The sequence below is a fragment of the Carcharodon carcharias genome, assembly GCF_017639515.1.
Source record: "Carcharodon carcharias isolate sCarCar2 chromosome 37 unlocalized genomic scaffold, sCarCar2.pri SUPER_37_unloc_9, whole genome shotgun sequence".
Taxonomy (NCBI): Eukaryota; Metazoa; Chordata; class Chondrichthyes; order Lamniformes; family Lamnidae; genus Carcharodon; species Carcharodon carcharias.
Window position 1 is genome coordinate 38,424 of NW_024470774.1, and position 24,364 is coordinate 62,787.

Below are 24,364 nucleotides of genomic sequence, written 5' to 3' on the forward strand. Positions count from 1 at the left end.
GATTCTGTGAATAAGGGACACAAATAAAACTGGAAATCAGAGTACTGGTCTGAACTGGTCTTGTATAACATAATATGGGATGCCAGTAAAAACTGGGAAATAAGAATACTGTTCCGAACAGAATTTCCTTCAGGGTAGGATCTTGTTAAATAATTTCCAAAACTGCAAGTCTCCTCATGTTGGATGTTGTTGTGGGTGGTTGCAGTGGTGGTGCAGTTACTTATCTGGCAGAATTCCACTTCACTTCACACTGCCGGTGGGATCTTTCCCCCTGTCCGCAATACCCCCACCCAGCTCAAAAAAGGACAAACAATTTCTCCAGGTGGAATGGGCACAGAAGTTAAAATTGCCCCAGTGTTACCCACGGGAATTAAAATTACCCCAGTGTTACCTACGGGAGTTAAAATTACCCAGTGTTACCCGCGGAAGTTAAAATTACCCCAGTGTTACCTACGGGAGTTAAAATTACCCCAGTGTTACCCGCGGAAGTTAAAATTACCCCAGTGTTACCTACGGGAGTTAAAATTACCCCAGTGTTACCCGCAGAAGTTAAAATTACCCCAGTGTTACCTACGGGAGTTAAAATTACCCAGTGTTACCCATGGGAGTTAAAATTACCCCAGTGTTACCCGCGGGAGTTAAAATTACCCCAGTGTTACCCACAGGAATTAAAATTACCCCAGTGTTACCCACGGGAATTAAAATTACCCCAGTGTTACCCGCGGAAGTTAAAATTACCCCAGTGTTACCCAGGGGAATTAAAATTACCCCAATGTTACCCACGGGAGTAAAAATTACCCCAGTGTTACCCACAGGAGTTAAAATTACCCCAGTGTTACCCGCGGGAGTTAAAATTACCCCAGTGTTACCCACGGGTGTTAAAATTACCCCAGTGTTACCCGCGGGAGTTAAAATTACCCCAGTGTTACCCACGGGTGTTAAAATTACCCCAGTGTTACCCACGGGAGTTAAAATTACCCCAGTGTTACCCACGGGTGTTAAAATTACCCAGTGTTACCCGAAGGAGTTAAAATTACCCAGTGTTACCCACGGGAGTTAAAATTACCCAGTGTTACCCATGGGAGTTAAAATTACCCCAGTGTTACTCGCGGGAGTTAAAATTACCCCAGTGTTACTCGCGGGAGTTAAAATTAGCCAGTGTTACCCACTGGAGTTAAAATTACCCCAGTGTTACCCACGGGAGTTAAAATTAGCCAGTGCTACCCATGGGAGTTAAAATTACCCCAGTGTTACTCGCGGGAGTTAAAATTACCCCAGTGTTACTCGCGGGAGTTAAAATTACCCCAGTGTTACTCGCGGGAGTTAAAACTACCCTAGTGTTACCCACAGGAGTTAAAATTACCCCAGTGTTACCCACGGGAGTTAAAATTACCCCAGTGTTACCCACGGAAGTTAAAATTACCCCAGTGTTACCCACGGGAGTTAAAATCACCCAGTGTTACCCACTGGAGTTAAAATTAGCCAGTGTTACCCACGGGAGTTAAAATTACCCCAGTGTTACCTACGGGTGTTAAAATTACCCCAGTGTTACCCACGGGAATTAAAATTACCCATTGTTACCCACGGGAATTAAAATTACCTCAGTGTTACCCACGGGAATTAAAATTACCCCAGTGTTACCCACAGCAGTTAAAATTACCCCAATGTTACCCCAGTGTTACCCACGGGAGTTAAAATTACCCCAGTGTTACCCACAGCAGTTAAAATTACCCCAGTGTTACCCACAGCAGTTAAAATTACCCCAGTGTTACCCACAGCAGTTAAAATTACTCCAGTGTTACCCACAGCAGTTAAAATTACCCTAGTGTTACCCACAGCAGTTAAAATTACCCCAGTGTTACCCACGGGAATTAAAATTACCCCAGTGTTACCTACAGCAGTTAAAATTACCCCAGTGTTACCCACAGCAGTTAAAATTACCCCAGTGTTACCCACAGCAGTTAAAATTACCCTAGTGTTACCCACAGGAGTTAAAATTACCCCATTGTTACCCACAGCAGTTAAAATTACCCCAGTGTTACCCACGGGAATTAAAATTACCCCAGTGTTACCCACAGCAGTTAAAATTACCCCAGTGTTACCCACGGGAGTTAAAATTACCCCAGTGTTACCTACGGGTGTTAAAATTAGCCAGTGTTACCCACGGGAGTTAAAATTACTCATTGTTACCCACGGGAATTAAAATTACCCCAGTGTTACCCACGGGAGTTAAAATTACCCCAGTGTTACCCAGGGGAGTTAAAATTACCCAGTGTTACCCATAGGATTTACAATTGCCCCAGTGTTATCCACGGGAGTTAAAATTGCCCCAGTGTTACCCGCAGAGTCGGCCTTGGGGGTTATAATGACTGTTTCCTGAGGTGAAACGGGTCAGCTATCCACAGCCTCAGAGACACAAACACCAGGGAGGATCGGAGCAGGATTCAAGTGAAATTTCTGAAGGTGTTTGACAAAATGCCCCAGAATCGACATGTTGGTAAAAATGAAGTTGGAAGGGATTAAAGAGACAGAGGCGGCACAGGTATAGAATCATTTCAGGGACAGCAAGAAATGAGTGGCAGTGATTGGTTGTTGTTCATAGTGGACGATCGATCCCGTGGTGTGCCCAGGGATCAATATTAGGACCACTGCTCTTTTCCATATATATTAGAATGCCTTGGACTTGTGTAAGTCAGACATCATTTTGAAATTTGCCAATGACGCAAATCTGAGAAATGTAACAAAGAATGAGGGGACAGTAAGAGAATTCAGGGGTTTGCAGAAAAACTGGGGATATGGGCAGAGACTTGGTGATTGAAATTTAACACAAAGTATGAAGTGATCCATTTTGGTGCAAGGAATGAGGAGAGGCAATTGAAACAATTCGGTACAATTCTAATGGGGATGCAGGGACAAAGAGCTGGTGATGTAGCTACATAAACCATTGAAGGTGACAGGAGAAGTTGAGGAGTTTGTTAAAAAGATGCAATCTGTAGATTTATTCCCAGGGCAGAATCATCCCAGGTTTGCACTAAGCACGGTAGCAGGCATGTAAAACGATGTATCGTCCCAAACCCACCACAATAATCACACACCATTTCCATGGTGGGTGGGCTCTTATTCGCCCGCCACACCATCACCTCTCTGCTTCACCATGTCAGCTGCCACCTTTAAAGTGTAGCTGCATGCACACCTCTCAGTGCTTCCAGCCCAGAACTGTTGCACGGAACACAGGACGGTCCTGAAAGGCAAAGAGACTGCAGCCCCAGGTTCAGTGACGCGTCCCTTGAACACCTTTTGGAAGCGTTGGAGGCTTGCTGTAATGTACTGTACCCCCACACTGGCTGCAAGAGGGACAGCAACCTCAATAATCCGGCTTGGGAGGCCATGGCAATGGTGCTCAGCACCAACACCCTGCAAAGGAGAGCTGCAAGAGGGTGAACGATCTCCTCCATTCCATCAGAGAGTCACTCCTCTCATCACTCCCAACTCACACACTCACAAACCCCCTCACACACCCACAGGGCCCTCACTCACTGCCAGTGCGAGGGACAGCACCACTCACTCACTCACTCACACTCACCGTCATGTCTTCATCCCCTCCATGGGACCACTCACCACCCACACAGACCAGGCAAACCCTTTAATCTGGCCCGGCAGGCATCCTGCTTACACTCTCTCCATCTCTATCCATGCAGGACAAGCTGACACAACAAGAGGGAGAGGTCACAGGCTGGTGGAGCAATTCCGGAAATCATGTCCTCGCGGACTTTGAAAACAGAGCCATCCAGCTGGAGAGGGATGACCGGGATCGGTCCTGTACTGACCGTGAGGTTGGTGCTGCTGTACCAAGTGAGGGTCCAGCAGTGCAAGATCCATCAGATAACCATGCTGAGAGTGATGTGTCCACTTCCACAGGTCACTGCCAGGCACTCATTTTCTCCCCTTGCTTTCACAGGCACATGTGGGAAGCAGCCAAGGGAGTCCACCACCCAGAGCCTCCAACCAAGCCCAGAAAGACACCTCAGAAGAGGGATCTGCTGAAACCCTCCCTGAAGTCCCATCACTGCGCCCACCCACACCCTCCAACAGCGCAGAGACACACAGCTGGGTGGGACCTAGCTTTAGAGTAGCCTCGGGATGACAATCTGGTGGGTGCAGCACACTGTCTGATCCACAGCAGGTGGAGGCTGGGATTTCCCAGGTCCCTGGCACTCGGAGGAGCTGCTGGAGGCCAGAAACTTGCTGAGTCCGAGTCAGGTGAGGAGACTCTGGCCTCGGTCATGTCCCAGTTGCTGGAGCTGGAAAGGCAAACTCAGGGTCATCAAGAAGGGATGTCCGCTGTAGCCCTCACATTGCAAGGCAAGATGGAGGAGTCCATCCACCTTCGGGCTGAGGTGATAGCACCAGCATTGCAATGCACTGAGGACAACACTGGCAGACTGATGGCCGCCATGGGGACCTTGGTCTAGGACCTCTCTCCTGCATTGCTGTGTGGACTGAACTCCATCACTGATGCTATAGTTGGCCTTCAACAGTGTGTACACGAGAGGGGTGCAGGGCAGCTCGATCTCACTCCACCTACCCCTTCCACTCATGGAGTCAGCCAGGGACCCTCAGGCATCCATAGGGAGGAGGATCAGGAGGTCCATACTCCGAGGGTCATCCACCCAGGTGACTCCGGGAGTGTTCAGCCCATCCGAATCCCCTCTTCCTGTGACCCCAGCAGCTCCAGCTCCACAGGCCGAGGAGGGTGCCACTGCCACACAGCAGGACCCTGAAAGCAGGCCGGAGCCCTCCAAGTCTCAGCCCCCCCCAGAGAATGCCCACCAAGGTCCTCACAGACAGGGTGTAGCAGTCAGCCGGCTGCCTCCACCCCCACTGTGGATGTCCGGGGAGCACCAGGACGCAGCAGCAGGGTTAGGAAAGTTAAGAAGATGTAGTTACACAGCCTGGGCATGGCTGTGAATCACGTGTACATACTGCTCACTATTGTAAAGAAACTCCCACAAATGTCTCCCTGCCTGTGGCTCCTTGTTCTGATGAGCTGTGTTCCTGTCACTCAGGTGTGAAACCTCTCTGTACAAGATAAAGGCGGGTGTCTCAGTCCAGGGCCTCTTCCCTGTGTCTGTGCAGTCCTGAGACCACAGTGATGGTCCAGCCTCACACTCCCTGGACACATTACTGATGCCTGCACCTCAATGGTGCTGGTCATTGCTGCCAGAATGTAGTGGGCAGGTGTCACAGAGTTCCCTCATTCTCTCTGTGTGATCTCAACACCTTTAAGGTGGGGCTGGCCCCCATCTCACCAGCATCTGTGACCAGTGACCCCGTGCTCCTGAAGGGCTCAGGTGCTGAAGGCTGACAAAGGATCAGATGCTTTTAAAGTATCATGGCTGTGTCTCTATGATATGACCCTGATCACAGAGCGCAAGCGAGCTGCCCTCGGACACACAGGAGTCAGACATTGAGAGAATCTGTGTCTATGGAGTGTCCTCACTACATGTCATTATCATCCTCCTGCAATCGAGTCTCATTAGGGCCTCCGCTGTGTCTCCATGACAGGAGCATTCTCACAGATGCAGTGTGAGGATCTATGATGTCTCCTCACATGTTGTCATCATCCTTCACAAATCTAGCAGCCACGAGGGCCTCCCGAGCAGGCCTGCCTGGTCTGGACAGTACAAGGGTCTCATCAGCACCTTTGAGGACCTCCTCACCCTCATCACCGTCAATATACCTCTCATCGCCGTCTCCTCTGTCTGTTGCAGCGCCAGGTTGTAAAGGGTGCAGCAGCTGATGATGATGTGTGACACCCTCTGTGGATTATATTGCAGGGCTCCACCAGAGCGGTCCCGGTACTGGAACCTCCTCCTCAGTATCCTGGTGGTCTGTGAGCTGCAGCATGAGCTGTGTTATGGTGTCGCTCTGCTGCAGTCTGCCTCTGTGGGTAGCCCTTGTCCCCGAGGAGCCAGCCCTGCAGCCTCTGTGCACCCTGGAAGGCTGCAGGGATCGGAGAGCGACTCAGGATGTAGGAGTTGTGGCCAGTCCCTGGGAATGGTGTGCAGATCTGCAGAGGTCACCCTGCCAGCTACATATTCAGTGAGTGGTTGACGTAGTCGAGTGTTTGTTGCCACGGAGATCTGAGCACCGTGTGAGTGCCGTCGATGGCACCTTGCACCTGTGGGACACCCAGGACCCGGGATCTGGGCAAATCCCAGCGCTCTGGTATCCTGGCTCTCCTGGTCCTGGGTGAAGCACAGTGGGTTGTGTGGCCTTCCAGAAGATGGCACCGTGACCTCATGGACGCATTTTTGGCTGGAGGTTTCCGATATCCCAGAGGCCACCTGTGGAACCCCAGAAGGAGCCGCTGGTATAGAAACCGAGCACCGCAATCACTTTCACAGCTACTCACTGTGGATGCCCTCCATGTTCCTGTGGTGCCAAATCCTGCAGCAGCTGGCACATGTGGCCGACCAGTTCCCTGCACATGCACGGGCTTTGGCAACACTTGTTCTCGGCCATCTGCAGGGATGACCAGCTCGATGTGTAGACGCTGGGTCTCGCACTGCGCTGACCAGTAATGGCTCACTGTGGCTCCCCAGCGGCTTGTGCAGGAGCCCCAACCAGCCCTCCTCCCTCAGGGTGCTGCTCCTCGACACTCACAGCCACCTCCATTGCCTTTCTTCTCCATCGTCTCCGCTCTCTGTTAGCTACGAGGCATACAGCTGCTTCACCAGGCTCCATGCTCCTGATGTATTCCTCCTGCAGGATGAAAGAGAGAGACGCATAGGTTTCCTTGGGTGTACTGAGAACCTGTCTTGGTTAAGTCTGAAGGCCACTTAACACACCCCGCTGGTCATCACTTGGATGACCAGAGTTTAGTGAGCTGCACAGTTGCCCGAAACCCCACCCACCTCCACCTCATTCCACCCGACCGATTGACAGCAGCTTTACCCGCTGGACTGCATGTTGTGTTCTCAGCTCAGGCACAGGCATTCTCCTAACCCACACTGCAAGGCTGCACTGTTAGTGTGAACCATGGAGGAGATGGTCCAAACTGGGATGCTGACATTGCAGGGGGCTGTGAGCACCTCCAGCAGTGACTGCTCCACGGCCAGATTCAGCAGGGAGATTGTACAAGGTGCCCAGTCATCCAGCTGCTCTGCCGTCCACGAACACACTCATTAGTTTGCAGTCTGTGCCCGAGAGGTGAACAGCTCTGGAGCGCTTGGTGGCTCTTTCATGCCTCTGTGACACTGAGTGCGCAGATGAAGCTAGGGACCCAACTCCATCCATATCAATGTGGCTGTGTCTGAAGTGTCTGAATGGTCACTTTATATAAGCTGTCCCTAAGGTGTGCCTGCTTCCCTTGCCCACCACACCCCTCACACTGCATGTGCTTGTGCGCTATCTTTAACCACAGCCTTGCACACCCCCCTCCCCTCAGCAAAGTTGCCTCAACCATAGGGCAGCCTATAAGAGCAGGTCAGAGGCTAGGGAGCTGCGGCGAGTCACTCGTCTCCTGACTCCCCAAAGCCTGTCCACCATCTACAAGGCACAAGTCAGGAGTGGGATGGAATACTCCCCACTTGCCTGGATGAGTGCAGCTCCCACAACACTCAAGGAGCTCAACACCATCCAGGACAAAGTAGCCCCGCTTGATTGGCACCACATCCACAAACATTCACTCCCTCCACCACCGACGCACAGTAGCAGCAGCGTGTACCATCAACAAGATGAAATACAAGAACTCACCAAGGCTCCTTCGACAGCACCTCCCAAACCCACAACCACCACCATCTGGAAGGACAATGGCAGCAGATAGATGGGAACACCACCACCTGGAGGTTCCCCTCCAAGTCACTCACTGTCCTGAGTTGGAAATATATCTCCATTCCTTCACTGTCGCTGGGTCAGAATCCTGGAACTCCCTCCCTAACAGCACGGTGGGTGTACCTACACCACATGGACTGCAGCAGCTCAAGAAGGCAGCTCACCACCACCTTCTCAAGGGCAACAAGGGATGGGCAATAAATGCTGGATCAGTCAGGGAAGCCCACATCCTGTGAATGAATAAAAAATAACCTCTGCCCCTCCACACGCCACCAGCCACCCCCACCCCCCCTACCACCCTGGCAAATGTGGCCTCAGCCACAGGGTAGCCTTTGCCCCCCTCAACGCACCTCAACCTTGAAGTCCACCAGGCAACCCTCGCGAACGCTGCTGACCATTACTGCACTCACCTCCCAGCTCCCTTTGAAGTGCAGCCCGCCAAGTGCTGTTGTGAAACACGTCGGCGTGGGGTGCAGTGATCCAGCGCCGGGAGTGGGGAGTGAATCTGGCGGGCTGGACTTCTGATGATGCGCTGCTGTATTACAATATCCGACGGTGGGAGACACAGCCCACCATCAACGGGCTGAGCAGAGAATCACAAACTGCTTTCACAGAATCGCAGAGGCCATTCAGCCCATCGGGACTGCACCAGCTCTCCAAATGAGCATTATAACCCAGTGCCACTGCCCTGCTTTTCCCCGGACCCTTTCATGGCATCGTGAAAGCAATTTTTGGCCTTCTCGCCATATTGTCCACTCAGGCCACCAAACAGGCCCAGCACCCGTGGGCACAGGCCATTCACCCACCCAGTAATCCTGTCCACAAAGCAGGGAGTCATTCTGAACCCTTTATAAAATCAGCTGGAGGATTGGATCCAATTCTGTCTCCACACTTTGGGAAGGATGTCAAGGTTTGGAGAGGGTGTGGAGGAGATTTACCAGCTTGGGACCTGGGATGAGGGTGTTGAGTTAGTGAGGACAGACTGGAGAAGCTGAGATTGTTCTCCTCCGAACTGACAGATGAAGGGCGGGGGGAGGGGGGCTTAATTGAGGTGTTTGAAATTCTGAAGGAGCTGTGACTGGGTAAACAAGGAGAAACTGTTTCCAGCAGCAGGAAGGTCGGAACCAGAGGGACAAGGATTTAAAACAATCGGGACAAGAACCAGAGGGGGGGATGAGGAGAATGTTTTTTATATACAGTGAGTTTCTCTGCTCTGGAAGGCGCTGCCTGAAATGGTGGTGGAATCAGATTCAATAGGAACACTCCATCGGGGAACTGGAGAAATACTAGAAGGGGAAAAACTCACAGGGAGATGGGGAAAGAGCAGGAGGTGCTGGTAGGGTTGGGGGGAGGGGGAGGGGGGAAGGGTTGGGATTAATTGGATTGCCCTAATAAAGAGCCAGCAGAGTCATGATGGGCTGAACGACCACCTTGGGTGCTTTGTGCTTTGTCATTTTATGTTTCTATGATATCGAACTCCATGTATTCCAATGATTATTACCAACATAAGGTAGTCCTGTGGGCCCCTTGGTGCCTCTGTCTGCACCTTTGCCAAGCTCTTGACAGGCAGCTGGCAGGATGAACGGTTACCCTGATGAAGGCAAACACAAAGGAGAAAAGGTCACATATTCATGTTATTATTGTACGCAGCAAACTCCCACCCCCATGGCAGCAAAAGTCTCTTCAGGTAGAAGCCTGTCAGCTCCCAGTGCCAGTAAATGTCAGCTCCCAGTGTCAGTAAATGTCAGCTCCTAGTGTCAGTCAATGTCAGCTCCCAGTGTCAGTCAATGTCAACTCCCAGTGTCAGTCAATGTCAGCTCCTAGTGTCAGTCAATGTCAGCTCCCAGTGTGAGTCAATTTCAGCTCCTAGTGTCAGTCAATGTCAACTCCCAGTGTCAGTCAATGTCAGCTCCCAGTGCCAGTAAATGTCAGCTCCCAGTGTCAGTCAATGTCAACTCCTAGTGTCAGTCAATGTCAGCTCCTAGTGTCAGTCAATGTCAGCTCCTAGTGTCAGTCAATGTCAACTCCCAGTGTCAGTCAATGTCAGCTCCTAGTGTCAGTCAATGTCAGCTCCTAGTGTCAGTCAATGTCAACTCCCAGTATCAGTCAATGTCAACTCCCAGTGTCAGTCAATGTCAACTCCTAGTGTCAGTCAATGTCAACTCCTAGTGTCAGTCAATGTCAACTCCCAGTGTCAGTCAATGTCAACTCCTAGCGTCAGTCAATGTCAACTCCCAGTGTCAGTAAATGTCAACTCCCAGTGTCAGTAAATGTCAACTCCCAGTGTCATTAAATGTCAACTCCCAGTGTCAGTCAATATCAACTCCCACTGCCAGTCAATGTCAACTCCCTGTGTCAGTCAATGTCAACTCCGACTGCCAGTCAAAGTCAGCTACCACTGTCAGTCAATTTCAACTCCCAGTGTCAGTCAATGTCAACTCCCAAAGCCAGTCAATGTCAACTCCCAGTGCCAGTCAATGTCAACTCCCAGTGCCAGTCAATGTCATCTCCCAGTGCCAGTCAATGTCAACTCCCACTGCCAGTCAATGTCAACTCCCAGTGTCAGTCAATGTCAACTCCCACTGCCAGTCAATGTCATCTCCCACGGCCAGTCAATGTCAACTCTCACTGCCAGTCAATGTCAAGTCCCACTGCCAGTCAATGTCATCTCTCACTGCCAGTCAATGTCAACTCCCACTGCCAGTCAATGTCATCTCCCACTGCCAGTCAATGTCAGCTCCCAGTGTCAGTCAATGTCATCTCCCACTGCCAGTCAATGTCAACTCCCAATGCCAGTCAATGTCATCTCCCACGGCCAGTCAATGTCAACTCTCACTGCCAGTCAATGTCAAGTCCCACTGCCAGTCAATGTCATCTCTCACTGCCAGTCAATGTCATCTCCCACTGCCAGTCAATGTCAGCTCCCAGTGTCAGTCAATGTCATCTCCCACTGCCAGTCAATGTCAACTCCCAATGCCAGTCAATGTCAACTCCCACTGCCGGTCAAAGTCAACTCCCACTGCCAGTCAATGTCAACTCCCACTGCCAGTCAATGTCAACTCCCATTGCCAGTCAATGTCAACTCCCAGTGTCAGTCAATGTCAACTCCCAGTGTCAGTCAATGTCAACTCCCAGTGTCAGTCAATGTCAACTCCCAGTGTCAGTCAATGTCATCTCCCACTGCCAGTCAAAGTCAACTCCCACTGCCAGTCAATGTCAACTCCCACTGCCAGTCAATGTCAACTCCCACTGCCAGTCAATGTCATCTCCCACTGCCAGTCAAAGTCAACTCCCACTGCCAGTCAATGTCATCTCCCACGGCCAGTCAATGTCAACTCTCACTGCCAGTCAATGTCAAGTCCCACTGCCAGTCAATGTCATCTCTCACTGCCAGTCAATGTCAACTCCCACTGCCAGTCAATGTCAACTCCCACTGCCAGTCAATGTCATCTCCCACTACCAGTCAATGTCAGCTCCCAGTGTCAGTCAATGTCATCTCCCACTGCCAGTCAATGTCAACTCCCAGTGTCAGTCAATGTCATCTCCCACTGCCAGTCAATGTCAACTCCCACTGCCGGTCAATGTCAACTCCCACTGCCAGTCAAAGTCAACTTCCACTGCCAGTCAATGTCATCTCCCACTGCCAGTCAAAGTCAACTCCCATTGCCAGTCAATGTCAACTCCCACTGCCAGTCAATGTCAACTCCCACTGCCAGTCAATGTCATCTCCCACTGCCAGTCAATGTCAGCTCCCAGTGTCAGTCAATGTCAACTCCCAATGTCAGTCAATGTCAACTCCCAGTGTCAGTCAATGTCATCTCCCACTGCCAGTCAAAGTCAACTCCCACTGCCAGTCAATGTCAACTCCCACTGCCAGTCAATGTCAACTCCCACTGCCAGTCAATGTCATCTCCCACTGCCAGTCAATGTCATCTCCCACTGCCAGTCAATGTCAACTCCCACTGCCAGTCAATGTCATCTCCCACTGCCAGTCAAAGTCAACTCCCACTGCCAGTCAATGTCAACTCCTAGTGTCAGTCAATGTCAACTCCCACTGCCAGTCAATGTCAACTCCCAGTGTCAGTCAATGTCAACTCCCGCTGTCAGTCAATGTCAACTCCCAGTGTCAGTCAATGTCATCTCCCACTGCCAGTCAATGTCAACTCCCAGTGTCAGTCAATGTCAACTCCCAAAGCCAGTCAATGTCAACTCCCAGTGCCAGTCAATGTCAACTCCCACTGCCAGTCAATGTCAACTCCCACTGCCAGTCAATGTCAACTCCCAGTGTCAGTCAATGTCAACTCCCACTGCCAGTCAATGTCATCTCCCACGGCCAGTCAATGTCAACTCTCACTGCCAGTCAATGTCAAGTCCCACTGCCAGTCAATGTCATCTCTCACTGCCAGTCAATGTCAACTCCCACTGCCAGTCAATGTCATCTCCCACTGCCAGTCAATGTCAGCTCCCAGTGTCAGTCAATGTCATCTCCCACTGCCAGTCAATGTCAACTCCCAATGCCAGTCAATGTCAACTCCCACTGCCGGTCAAAGTCAACTCCCACTGCCAGTCAATGTCAACTCCCACTGCCAGTCAATGTCAACTCCCATTGCCAGTCAATGTCAACTCCCAGTGTCAGTCAATGTCAACTCCCAGTGTCAGTCAATGTCAACTCCCAGTGTCAGTCAATGTCATCTCCCACTGCCAGTCAAAGTCAACTCCCACTGCCAGTCAATGTCAACTCCCACTGCCAGTCAATGTCAACTCCCACTGCCAGTCAATGTCATCTCCCACTGCCAGTCAAAGTCAACTCCCACTGCCAGTCAATGTCATCTCCCACGGCCAGTCAATGTCAACTCTCACTGCCAGTCAATGTCAAGTCCCACTGCCAGTCAATGTCATCTCTCACTGCCAGTCAATGTCAACTCCCACTGCCAGTCAATGTCAACTCCCACTGCCAGTCAATGTCATCTCCCACTACCAGTCAATGTCAGCTCCCAGTGTCAGTCAATGTCATCTCCCACTGCCAGTCAATGTCAACTCCCAGTGTCAGTCAATGTCATCTCCCACTGCCAGTCAATGTCAACTCCCACTGCCGGTCAATGTCAACTCCCACTGCCAGTCAAAGTCAACTTCCACTGCCAGTCAATGTCATCTCCCACTGCCAGTCAAAGTCAACTCCCATTGCCAGTCAATGTCAACTCCCACTGCCAGTCAATGTCAACTCCCACTGCCAGTCAATGTCATCTCCCACTGCCAGTCAATGTCAGCTCCCAGTGTCAGTCAATGTCAACTCCCAATGTCAGTCAATGTCAACTCCCAGTGTCAGTCAATGTCATCTCCCACTGCCAGTCAAAGTCAACTCCCACTGCCAGTCAATGTCAACTCCCACTGCCAGTCAATGTCAACTCCCACTGCCAGTCAATGTCATCTCCCACTGCCAGTCAATGTCATCTCCCACTGCCAGTCAATGTCAACTCCCACTGCCAGTCAATGTCATCTCCCACTGCCAGTCAAAGTCAACTCCCACTGCCAGTCAATGTCAACTCCTAGTGTCAGTCAATGTCAACTCCCACTGCCAGTCAATGTCAACTCCCAGTGTCAGTCAATGTCAACTCCCGCTGCCAGTCAATGTCAACTCCCAGTGTCAGTCAATGTCATCTCCCACTGCCAGTCAATGTCAACTCCCAGTGTCAGTCAATGTCATCTCCCACTGTCGGTCAATGTCAACTCCCAATGTCAGTCAATGTCAACTCCCACTGCCAGTCAATGTCATCTCCCACTGCCAGTCAAAGTCAACTCCCACTGCCAGTCAATGTCAACTCCCAATGTCAGTCAATGTCAACTCCCAGTGTCAGTCAATGTCATCTCCCACTGCCAGTCAAAGTCAACTCCCACTGCCAGTCAATGTCAACTCCCACTGCCAGTCAATGTCAACTCCCACTGCCAGTCAATGTCATCTCCCACTGCCAGTCAATGTCATCTCCCACTGCCAGTCAATGTCAACTCCCACTGCCAGTCAATGTCATCTCCCACTGCCAGTCAAAGTCAACTCCCACTGCCAGTCAATGTCAACTCCTAGTGTCAGTCAATGTCAACTCCCACTGCCAGTCAATGTCAACTCCCAGTGTCAGTCAATGTCAACTCCCGCTGCCAGTCAATGTCAACTCCCATTGCCAGTCAATGTCATCTCCCACTGCCAGTCAATGTCAACTCCCAGTGTCAGTCAATGTCATCTCCCACTGTCGGTCAATGTCAACTCCCAATGTCAGTCAATGTCAACTCCCACTGCCAGTCAATGTCATCTCCCACTGCCAGTCAAAGTCAACTCCCACTGCCAGTCAATGTCAACTCCCACTGCCAGTCAATGTCATCTCCCACGGCCAGTCAATGTCATCTCCCACTGCCAGTCAATGTCAACTCCCACTGCCAGTCAATGTCATCTCCCACTGCCAGTCAAAGTCAACTCCCACTGCCAGTCAATGTCAACTCCTAGTGTCAGTCAATGTCAACTCCCACTGCCAGTCAATGTCAACTCCCAGTGTCAGTCAATGTCAACTCCCGCTGCCAGTCAATGTCAACTCCCATTGCCAGTCAATGTCATCTCCCACTGCCAGTCAATGTCAACTCCCAGTGTCAGTCAATGTCATCTCCCACTGTCGGTCAATGTCAACTCCCAATGTCAGTCAATGTCAACTCCCACTGCCAGTCAATGTCATCTCCCACTGCCAGTCAAAGTCAACTCCCACTGCCAGTCAATGTCATCTCCCACTGCCAGTCAATGTCATCTCCCACTGCCAGTCAAAGTCAACTCCCACTGCCAGTCAATGTCAACTCCCAATGTCAGTCAATGTCAACTCCCAGTGTCAGTCAATGTCATCTCCCACTGCCAGTCAAAGTCAACTCCCACTGCCAGTCAATGTCAACTCCCACTGCCAGTCAATGTCAACTCCCACTGCCAGTCAATGTCATCTCCCACTGCCAGTCAATGTCATCTCCCACTGCCAGTCAATGTCAACTCCCACTGCCAGTCAATGTCATCTCCCACTGCCAGTCAAAGTCAACTCCCACTGCCAGTCAATGTCAACTCCTAGTGTCAGTCAATGTCAACTCCCACTGCCAGTCAATGTCAACTCCCAGTGTCAGTCAATGTCAACTCCCGCTGCCAGTCAATGTCAACTCCCATTGCCAGTCAATGTCATCTCCCACTGCCAGTCAATGTCAACTCCCAGTGTCAGTCAATGTCATCTCCCACTGTCGGTCAATGTCAACTCCCAATGTCAGTCAATGTCAACTCCCACTGCCAGTCAATGTCATCTCCCACTGCCAGTCAAAGTCAACTCCCACTGCCAGTCAATGTCAACTCCTAGTGTCAGTCAATGTCAACTCCCACTGCCAGTCAATGTCAACTCCCAGTGTCAGTCAATGTCAACTCCCGCTGCCAGTCAATGTCAACTCCCATTGCCAGTCAATGTCATCTCCCACTGCCAGTCAATGTCAACTCCCAGTGTCAGTCAATGTCATCTCCCACTGTCGGTCAATGTCAACTCCCAATGTCAGTCAATGTCAACTCCCACTGCCAGTCAATGTCATCTCCCACTGCCAGTCAAAGTCAACTCCCACTGCCAGTCAATGTCATCTCCCTGGATCTGAACTCACACACAGGCCCATTCAACACTTCACCAATGACCCACGCTGCAGCCCAGACCTCAGCTGTCCAAATTAAAAATCCCAATCCTTATTCCCAAATCCCTCCCTCCCTATCTCTGTAACCTCCTCCAGCCCCTACAACCCTCCCTATCTCTGTAACCTCCTCCAGCCCCTACAACCCTCCCTATCTCTGTAACCTCCTCTAGCCCCTACAATGCTCCCTATCTCTGTAACCTCCTCCTGAAACTACAACCCTCCCTATCTCTGTTCCCTCCTCCTGCCCCTACCACCCTCCCTATCTCTCTAACCTCCTCCAGCCCCTACAACCCTTCCTATCTCTCTAACCTCCTCCAGCCCCTACAACTCTCCCTATCTCTGTAACCTTCTCCAGCCCCTACACCCCTCCCTATCTCTGTAACCTCCTCCAGCCCCTACAACCTTCCCTATCACTGTTCCCTCCTCCTGCCCCTACAATCCTCTCTATCTCTCTAACCTCCTCCAGCCCCTACAACCCTCACTATCTCTGTAACCTCCTCCAATCCCTACAACCCTCCCTATCTCTGTAACCTCCTCCAGTCCCTACAACCCTCCTTATCTCTGTAACCTCCTCCAGCACCTACACCCTCCCTATCTATGTAACCTCCTCCAGCCCCTACAACCCTCCCTATCTTTGTTACCTCCTCCAGCCCCTACACCCCTCCCTATCTCTGTAACCTCCTCCAGCCCCTACACCCCTCCCTATCTCTGTAACCTCCTCCAGCCCCTACAAGCCTCCCTATCTCCGTAACCTCCTCCAGCCCCTACAACCCTCCCTATCACTGTAACCTCCTCCAGCCCCTACAACCCTCCCTGTCTCTGTAACCTCCTCTAGCCCCTACATCCCTCCCTATCTCTGTAACCTCCTCCAGCCCCTACACCCCTCCCTATCTCTGTAACCTCCTCCCGCCCCTATAACCCTCCCTATCTCTGTAACCTCCTCCAGCCCCTACAACCCTCCCTATCTCTGTAACCTCCTCCAGCCCCTACAACCCTCCCTATCTCTGTAACCTCCTCCAGCCCCTACAACCCTCCGAGATTTCTGCACTCATTCAATTCTGGCCTCTTGACCATCCCCCGATTCCCATCTCTGCACCATTAGCGGCCGTGTCTTCAGCTGCCTGGGGCCTAAGCTCTGGAATTCCCTCCTGAAACCTCTCCCTCTCTCTCCTCCTTTAAGACACCCCTGAAAACTGGCCCCTTTAGCGGAGTTTTTGGTCAGCTGGTCTGAATTTGATTCAATGACTCTTCCCGTGAGGAGAGCTGGGACATTGGGCTCTGTCATAGCCACTAATAGGTGCTGCCTAAATGCAAATAGAAATGGCTGGTCAGAATGGAAAGCTAGAAGGTGCAATAAAATGGCAGGGGAAGGTTGACCTTTCTCCCAATAGTGATGGAGTTGAAGGGCGGGGGAGAGTTATGTAACAGTTTAGAGAAGGCTCTAGTCAGACCCCATGTGGAGTAGCTCAGCACTGGGCACTGCTCCTTGGGAAGGAGAGATGGGAACAGGAGGTGGTGCAGGGCAGATTCACCAGAATGATGCTGGAACACAGAGGATAAGAAGGGATGTGGGGATCAGCTGGGAAAGCGAAGACAAACAGGCAGAGCAGGCGTGGCTATCCGACTGGGTTTCTGCTGCTCCGGTTTCTCATACTCTCCAAGAAAACAAATACTTAGGAAAGGATTGGAAAATTAGAGAGGTCACTGGGTGGTTAACCCACATCCTACACGCAGACAGCAGTGAACCCCCCGACCCAGACAGCAGTGAACCCCTGGACAGCAGTGACTCCCCCACCCAGACAGCAGTGACCCCCCCCCCAACCAGACAGCAGTGAACCCCTGGACAGCAGTGACACCCCACCCAGACAGCAGTAAACACCCCGGACAGCAGTGACTCCCCCACCCAGACAGCAGTGACTCCCCCACCCAGACAGCAGTGACCCCCCCCACCCAGACAGCAGTGAACCCCTGGACAGCAGTGACTCCCCCACCCAGACAGCAGTGACACCCCACCCAGACAGCAGTGACTCCCCCACCCAGACAGCAGTGACTACCCCACCCAGACAGCAGTAAACCCCCCACCCAGACAGCAGTGACCCCCCCCACCCAGACAGCAGTGACCCCCCCCCACCCAGACAGCAGTAAACCCCCCACCCAGACAGCAGTGACCCCCCCCACCCAGACAGCAGTGACACCCCACCCAGACAGCAGTAAACACCCCGGACAGCAGTGACTCCCCCACCCAGACAGCAGTGACACCCCACCCAGACAGCAGTAAACACCCCGGACAGCAGTGACTCCCCCACCCAGACAGCAGTGACTCCCCCACCCAGACAGCAGTGACCCCCCCCCACCCAGACAGCAGTGAACCCCTGGACAGCAGTGACTCCCCCACCCAGACAGCAGTGACACCCCACCCAGACAGCAGTGACACCCCACCCAGACAGCAGTAAACACCCCGGACAGCAGTGACTCCCCCACCCAGACAGCAGTGACTCCCCCACCCAGACAGCAGTGACCCCCCCCACCCAGACAGCAGTAAACCCCCCCACCCAGACAGCAGTGACTCCCCCACCCAGACAGCAGTAAACCCCCTGGACAGCAGTGACTCCCCCACCCAGACAGCAGTGACCCCCCCACCCAGACAGCAGTGACCCCCCCCACCCAGACAGCAGTGACCCCCCAACACAGACAGCAGTGACTCCCCCACCCAGACAGCAGTGACCCCCCCACCCGGACAGCAGTGACCCCCCCACCCAGACAGCAGTGACCCCCCAACACAGACAGCAGTGACACCTCCCCCCCAGCCAGACAGCAGTGTCTCCACGGACAGCAGTGTCTCCCCCACCCAGACAGCAGTGTCTCCCCCACCCAGACAGCAGTGACCCCCCCACCCAGACAGCAGTGACCCCCCCACCCAGACAGCAGTGTCTCCCCCACCCAGACAGCAGTGACCCCCCCACCCAGACAGCAGTGACCCCCCCACCCAGACAGCAGTGTCTCCCCCACCCAGACAGCAGTGACCCCCCACCCAGACAGCAGTGACCCCCCGCACCCCAGAGCACAATGAACCCCCCTCCCCTGAGAGCAATGACCCTCCCCGCCGAAAGCAGTGACCCCCTTTTGCCAGACAGCAGTGACCTCCCTGGAGAGCAGTGACCCCCCCACCCCGCTGGACAGTTGTGACCTCCCTGGAGAGCAGTGAGCCCCCGCTGGACAGTAGTGACCTTCCCAGACAGCAGTGACCACCGCCCACCCCGCTGGACAATAGTGACCTCCCGGGAGAGCAGTGACCCCCCCGCTGGACAGTAGTGACCTTCCCAGAGAGCAGTGACCACCGCCCACCCCGCTGGACAGTTGTGACCTCCCTGGAGAGCAGTGACCGCCCCACCCCGCTGGACAGTAGTGACCTTCCCAGAGAGCAGTGACCACCGCCCACCCCGCTGGACAGTAGTGACCTCCCAGGAGAGCAAATTCAGGCTACTGCCCGCACACTCACCGGTTTTCGCTCGGACACTGTGACATTCCACAGTGTGTTGGTGCCAATCCTTCCCGGGACTGTGAACCTCACCTGCAAGGGGAGTGATCGCTTGCCCAGATTTTCCACCTGTGAATAACACAAAACAACAGGGTCATAGGGAAACCAGGAAAAGCTGTCCCCAGCCTCCCTGCTCCCTCCCACTCAGCTGCTGGTCAACATTCGCAGCAGCAGAATCCGAGAAAGGAACCTCAAAGAAGGGCCTGAGTCTCAGCACTGTCCCAAATAGAGGCGTGAGTCTCAGCACTGTCCCAAAATAGAAGCCTGAGTCTCAACACTGTCCCAAAATAGAGGCCTGAGTCTCAGCACTGTCCCAAAATAGAGGCCTGAGTCTCAGCACTGTCCCAAAATAGAGGCCTGAGTCTCAGCACTGTCTCAAAATAGAGGCCTGAGTCTCAGCACTGTCCCAAATAGAGGACTGAGTCTCAGCACTGTCCCAAAATAGAATCAAAGAATCACAAATTTTTTACAGTGTAGAAGGAGGCCATTGGGCCCATCATGTCTGCACCAGCTCTCCGAATGAGCATTCTGACTCAGTGGCATTGAGCTGCCTTTCCCCTGTAACCCTGCGCATTGTTTCTATTTAAATAATCATCTCATGCCCTCTTGAATGCCTCGATTGATCCTGCCTCCACTATGTTTTGTTTTTTGTTTCAATGATGCACCCAGGCCGTTGACATTGTGGCTGAGTTAACTTTACTGATAATACATTTCCTAACATGGACACATATCTGCACTAACTGACCTCTATCAGACAGCTTGCAACCTGTGCTATCTGACCTTCAACCCCCAGGTCAGATGACCCCCTATTGATTACAGAGTGCTGTATAGTATCTACCACAATCAGCTATTATCATTCAATTCCCTTCTTTAAAAAACAATCTTTTATACAACTTGAGTACACAAAGTCTCTTATCTATTCTTTCTCACTGTTTTGATCAGTCAGTTTTATATTTTTTCTCATCTCTGTATCTCTGTATTTTTCACAATTCTTCCCCTGGATGTGAATGGTGACAAAGGTGATCTTGAAGGACAAGGGGCCTTCTCCAGCTGTGTGTCACTCTCACCCCTTGGATAGTTTCCAGGAGTCAGAGGCTTTGTCTGGTTATCTGTTGCCTCACTGGTGCGTTCTGCTTTTTGATCTTCAGCTTTCTGCTTCAGAGCAGGGCTGCATTTCATCTGTTTTCTGTTAGAGTTTCTGGTTTCTCCTGTGCTGTTGTCCGCTTGGAGCCTGCACTACGTAAGACCTTGGTTCTCCTGTGATTCCTGCGACAGCAGCAGGATTCCAGATCCCTACATGCTGAATCCTCGCTGTCTCTCCCCTGTTCAGGTCAGGCAGAGCTCGGCGCATCGATCAAAGCTCTGTTTCTGCTGTCTCAGCTTGAGCAGGTTCTGTACGCTACAGCTCACTGGCTGTGGAAATAACAATGGGACACAGCTGGAAGCTTAGTTCTTCTCCCCATCAGGAGCTGTGCTAGAGAAGATCCAATGCCCTCTAATGGAGTATTCCTGAAACCCAGCAGAGCAAGGTCGGGGTCTCTTCCATCCACCTTTGCCTCCTTCAACAGGTGCTCTAAGGTCAGTTCCACCATTCCACTAGACTGTGGATATTTGGGACTTGACATTATGTAGCAAAGCTGCAAATCCATGAAAGTCAGTTCCTGAGAATTGTGGACTGTTATCTGAGATGAGCAGGTATGTCATGCGAGCAAACATTGATTTTAAATGATTTATTACAGTGATGCTCTTACTAACATCTCCCGGTGGCACAGACTCAAAAACTTTGAGTAGTAACCTACTGCTAGTCAGTACTTACTGTTGTTAAATGTGAACAAGTTCACTGCAATTTTCTGCCAGGGCCTCTCTGGAACATTGTGTGGTTGAAGTGGTTCTTTTTGTCTGAACCTATTTTACTTTTGGCACACTGCACATGCATTCACCATTTCCCCGACTAGTGCTCCCATTCCAGGTCAATACGTTACATCTTCAGCTCTTCTCCTGCATGTTTCTCAGCGAAGGTGACTTTCTTGCATGCGCTGAAGTATTTCTTTCCTCGGTTTGGCAGGAATGATGATCTTATCTCCCTTGTAAAGCATTCCTGCTGCTCCATGAAGTTCCTCACAGAAATTCCAGTAGTCTTGTATCCAGCAGAAGGGGCTCCGCTCCGGTGTGTGTGCCAGCCAGTTTGCTCTGGGTGGCATCGCTCTTGGTCACTTACCTGATCTCACCCAGTTTGGTTCCAGTCACAGGTAAGTTCATTGTCAGCAAGTGAGCCTGTGCTTCTGTTTCTTGATCCTCTTCCTCTGTGATGGGTAGGTATGGACGCCCACTTTGTATTTAACTCTGACCTGGCATTTTTGTAGATGCCTTAGTAATCTTTGGATTCTTGCTGGTGCATAGTTCAGGGGCTTATTCATTTTAATAATTTAGCATTGGCTAGTTTACATGTGATCTCTTCTACTGTGGACAGCTGGTAATGCTCTCGTTCTATATCTCTGAGATCCATAGACTCGCAGATTCCCATCTGAATTTTCTAAAATTACAATTGGATTGACCCAATTTGTCAGTTCTTCAAAACAAAAACAGAATTACGTGGAAAAACTCAGCAGGTCTGGCAGCATCGGCGGAGAAGAAAAGAGTTGACGTTTCGAGTCCTCTTGACCCTTCGACAGAACTTGAGTTCAAGTCCAAGAAAGAGTTGAAAGAGTTGTTTTGGATTTCCAGCATCCGCAGTTTTTTTGTTTTTATCTCTGTGTTTAATTGACTGCCACTGCTCTTCAAGAAATGCCTACCTCCTTGAAGAAGTTCTGTTCTTTTCTGCGACAAGATTTCCGTACCTCTCTTTTGCCTTGCTCACCTTCATTGCTTTCCATTTCCCTCCTGGTGTTTGACAAGGTGTTTCTATCACTGCTTGTTTTTCCGTACAACCACACCAACCCCCTCCACTTCTCACTCTCTCTCTCTCTCTCTGCCCCCCCCCCCACACACCTTAAACCAGCTTATATTTCAACTCTTTCTTGGACTCGAACTCAAGTTCTGTCGAAGGGTCATGAGGACTCGAAACGTCAACTCTTTTCTTCTCCGCCGATGCTGCCAGACCTGCTGAGTTTTTCCAGGTAATTCTGTTTGTGTTTTGGATTTCCAGCATCCGCAGTTTTTTTTGTCAGTTCTTCAGTTTTCTTGATGTGAAGCTTCTCCATTCTGTCCAACTCTGCTTTCAGTCACTCTCTCAGCATTACTGCTATTTTCCTGGATGGCTGTATTTTGGGTGTCACAGTTATGTCAATCTTGATGGTGTGTTTTCCTTTCAGGCAGCCGGTCCCCTGGAACACATCGTTATATCCGCTCAGGATGGCATCAGTGGTGACAGTCATTATTCTCTTGATCAGCTTCGGGCTTTCACGAGCTTTGATTGCAAGAATGAGTTTTGCATCAGTTTTCCCCATTATGAAAGGAAGTGCTTGAGACTGTTTTTTGCCGTTGACTGTGTGTGTGCACTTGGCCTCTACGGCACTATTTTCACCTCTAGGTAGGCAGCTTCACTCTTGTTTGAGTTGGCTGGTTTTCTTTGCTTATCTTACGACATTGGCTTATGGGGCTGAGCTTTGCTGGTGCACCTGTGTCAAGCTGCAAATTCACCAGCAAGGCTGCAATGTTAAAATCAACCTTCCATTCGTCTTCTTTGGAATCTGTTCTTACTGCGCCAATGAAAAGTTGAGTTTCAGTGTCTGTGTCAATCATGTGCACTTTCTTCAATTTACACGTTTTAGTGAAGTGATTTAGTTTATCGCTGTTCTGACACTGCTTTGCGTAGGCTCGACAACGACGTGGTAAATGCTCTGTTCCACAGCGGCTGCGTTGGAATGTTTTAATAGCAGTTTTTGTTTGACGTTTAGACTGTCTATTTGTTCTTCTGTATAACGGCATGTAACTGCTTGAGCTTGACAGTGTGTGGCTTATCATCTTCTCTTATCTCTTTAATCTGGCATTTTGTTGTCTCTGCTGCTCTGCAGATATTTATTACCTTCTCCAACATGAGATCAACTTCTCTCAAAAGCCATTCTCTCAGGGTCATTTTCGATCCCGCAAATTATCCTGTCTTGGATGACTGATTCTTCAAGCTGTCCAGACTCACATGACTTAGCTCATTTTCTCAGCTCAGTTATGTATTGACTAACGTTGTCAGTGACTTGCGTGTATGTAAACAATCAATGTTTTTCATACATGAGGTTTTTCTTTGGGCTGCAGTAGGCTTTGAATTTTTCCATGATTGCTTTTCAAGTCATTTAGTTTCTCATTTTCAAATGTGAATGCGTTATAGACTTCTAGGGCTTCTTCCCCTGCTACATGGAGAAAGCTGGAAGACGGGACCTGAGGGTCTTTTTATCACCGCCCGTCGCTGTGAGATACAGTTCGAATCACTGCTGTAACCTCCTCCAGTTTTCCTCCAAACTGAACTCTGTCAGTGGTTTCAGGACTTTCATTGTTGCATTTAGTTTACTTCTGACAGCATGTCTTGTTTTTTGTTTCAATGATGCACACAGGCCATTGACATTGTAGCTGAGCTAACTTTACTGATAACACAGCTTCCATAACATATACCTGCAGTAACTGAACTCTATCAAGGCAGGTTCCAGCCTATGCTATCTGACCTTCAACTCCCAGGTCAGGTGACCCCCCCATCGCTAGTATAGAGTACCATGTAAGATCTAATACTGGAGTTCACTACCACAATCAACTATTATCATGACACACACACTTATATAAGCTCAGCATATCCTCCTTGCTCTTGTACTCTATGCCCCTATTAATAAAGCCCAGGATACTATTTGCTTTATTAACCACTGTCTCCACCTGTCCTGCCACCTTCAATGATCTATGCACATATACACCCAGATCTTTCCGCTCCTGTAGCCCCTTAAGAATTGTAGCTTTTATTTTATATTGTCTGTCCATGTTCTTCCTGCCAAAATGCATCACCTCACACTTCTCCGCATTGAACTTCAGGTGCCACCTATCTGCCCACTCCACCAACTGGCCGATGTCCTTTTGGAAGTTCCACACGGTCCTCCTCACAGTTTACAATGCTTCCAAGCTTTGTATCATCCACAAACTTTGAAATTGTCCCCAGCACACCAAGATCTAGATCATTAATATATATCAGGGAAAGCAAGAGTCCCCATACCAACCCCTGGGGAACTGCACTACAAACCTTCCTCCAGCCCGAAAAATATCCATTGCCCATCACTCGCTGTTTCGTATCACTCAGCCAATTTTGTATCCATGCTCCTCCTGCCCCTTTCATTC

The 24,364-nt window shown here is 50.8% G+C and overlaps 1 protein-coding gene across 1 annotated transcript in view; it reads right to left on the reverse strand.

Moving 5' to 3' along the window:
• The window catches only part of LOC121274761 (integrin alpha-M-like), a gene marked incomplete at both ends in the record, with an annotated part of 314,340 nt that overhangs the window by 37,828 nt on the left and 252,148 nt on the right, over nt 1-24,364 (reverse strand). The window contains 2 exons of the mRNA XM_041182106.1: nt 9,338-9,427; nt 19,019-19,126. Coding sequence (XP_041038040.1) covers nt 9,338-9,427; nt 19,019-19,126 — 198 coding nt within the window. The remainder of the gene's footprint in view (nt 1-9,337; nt 9,428-19,018; nt 19,127-24,364) is intronic.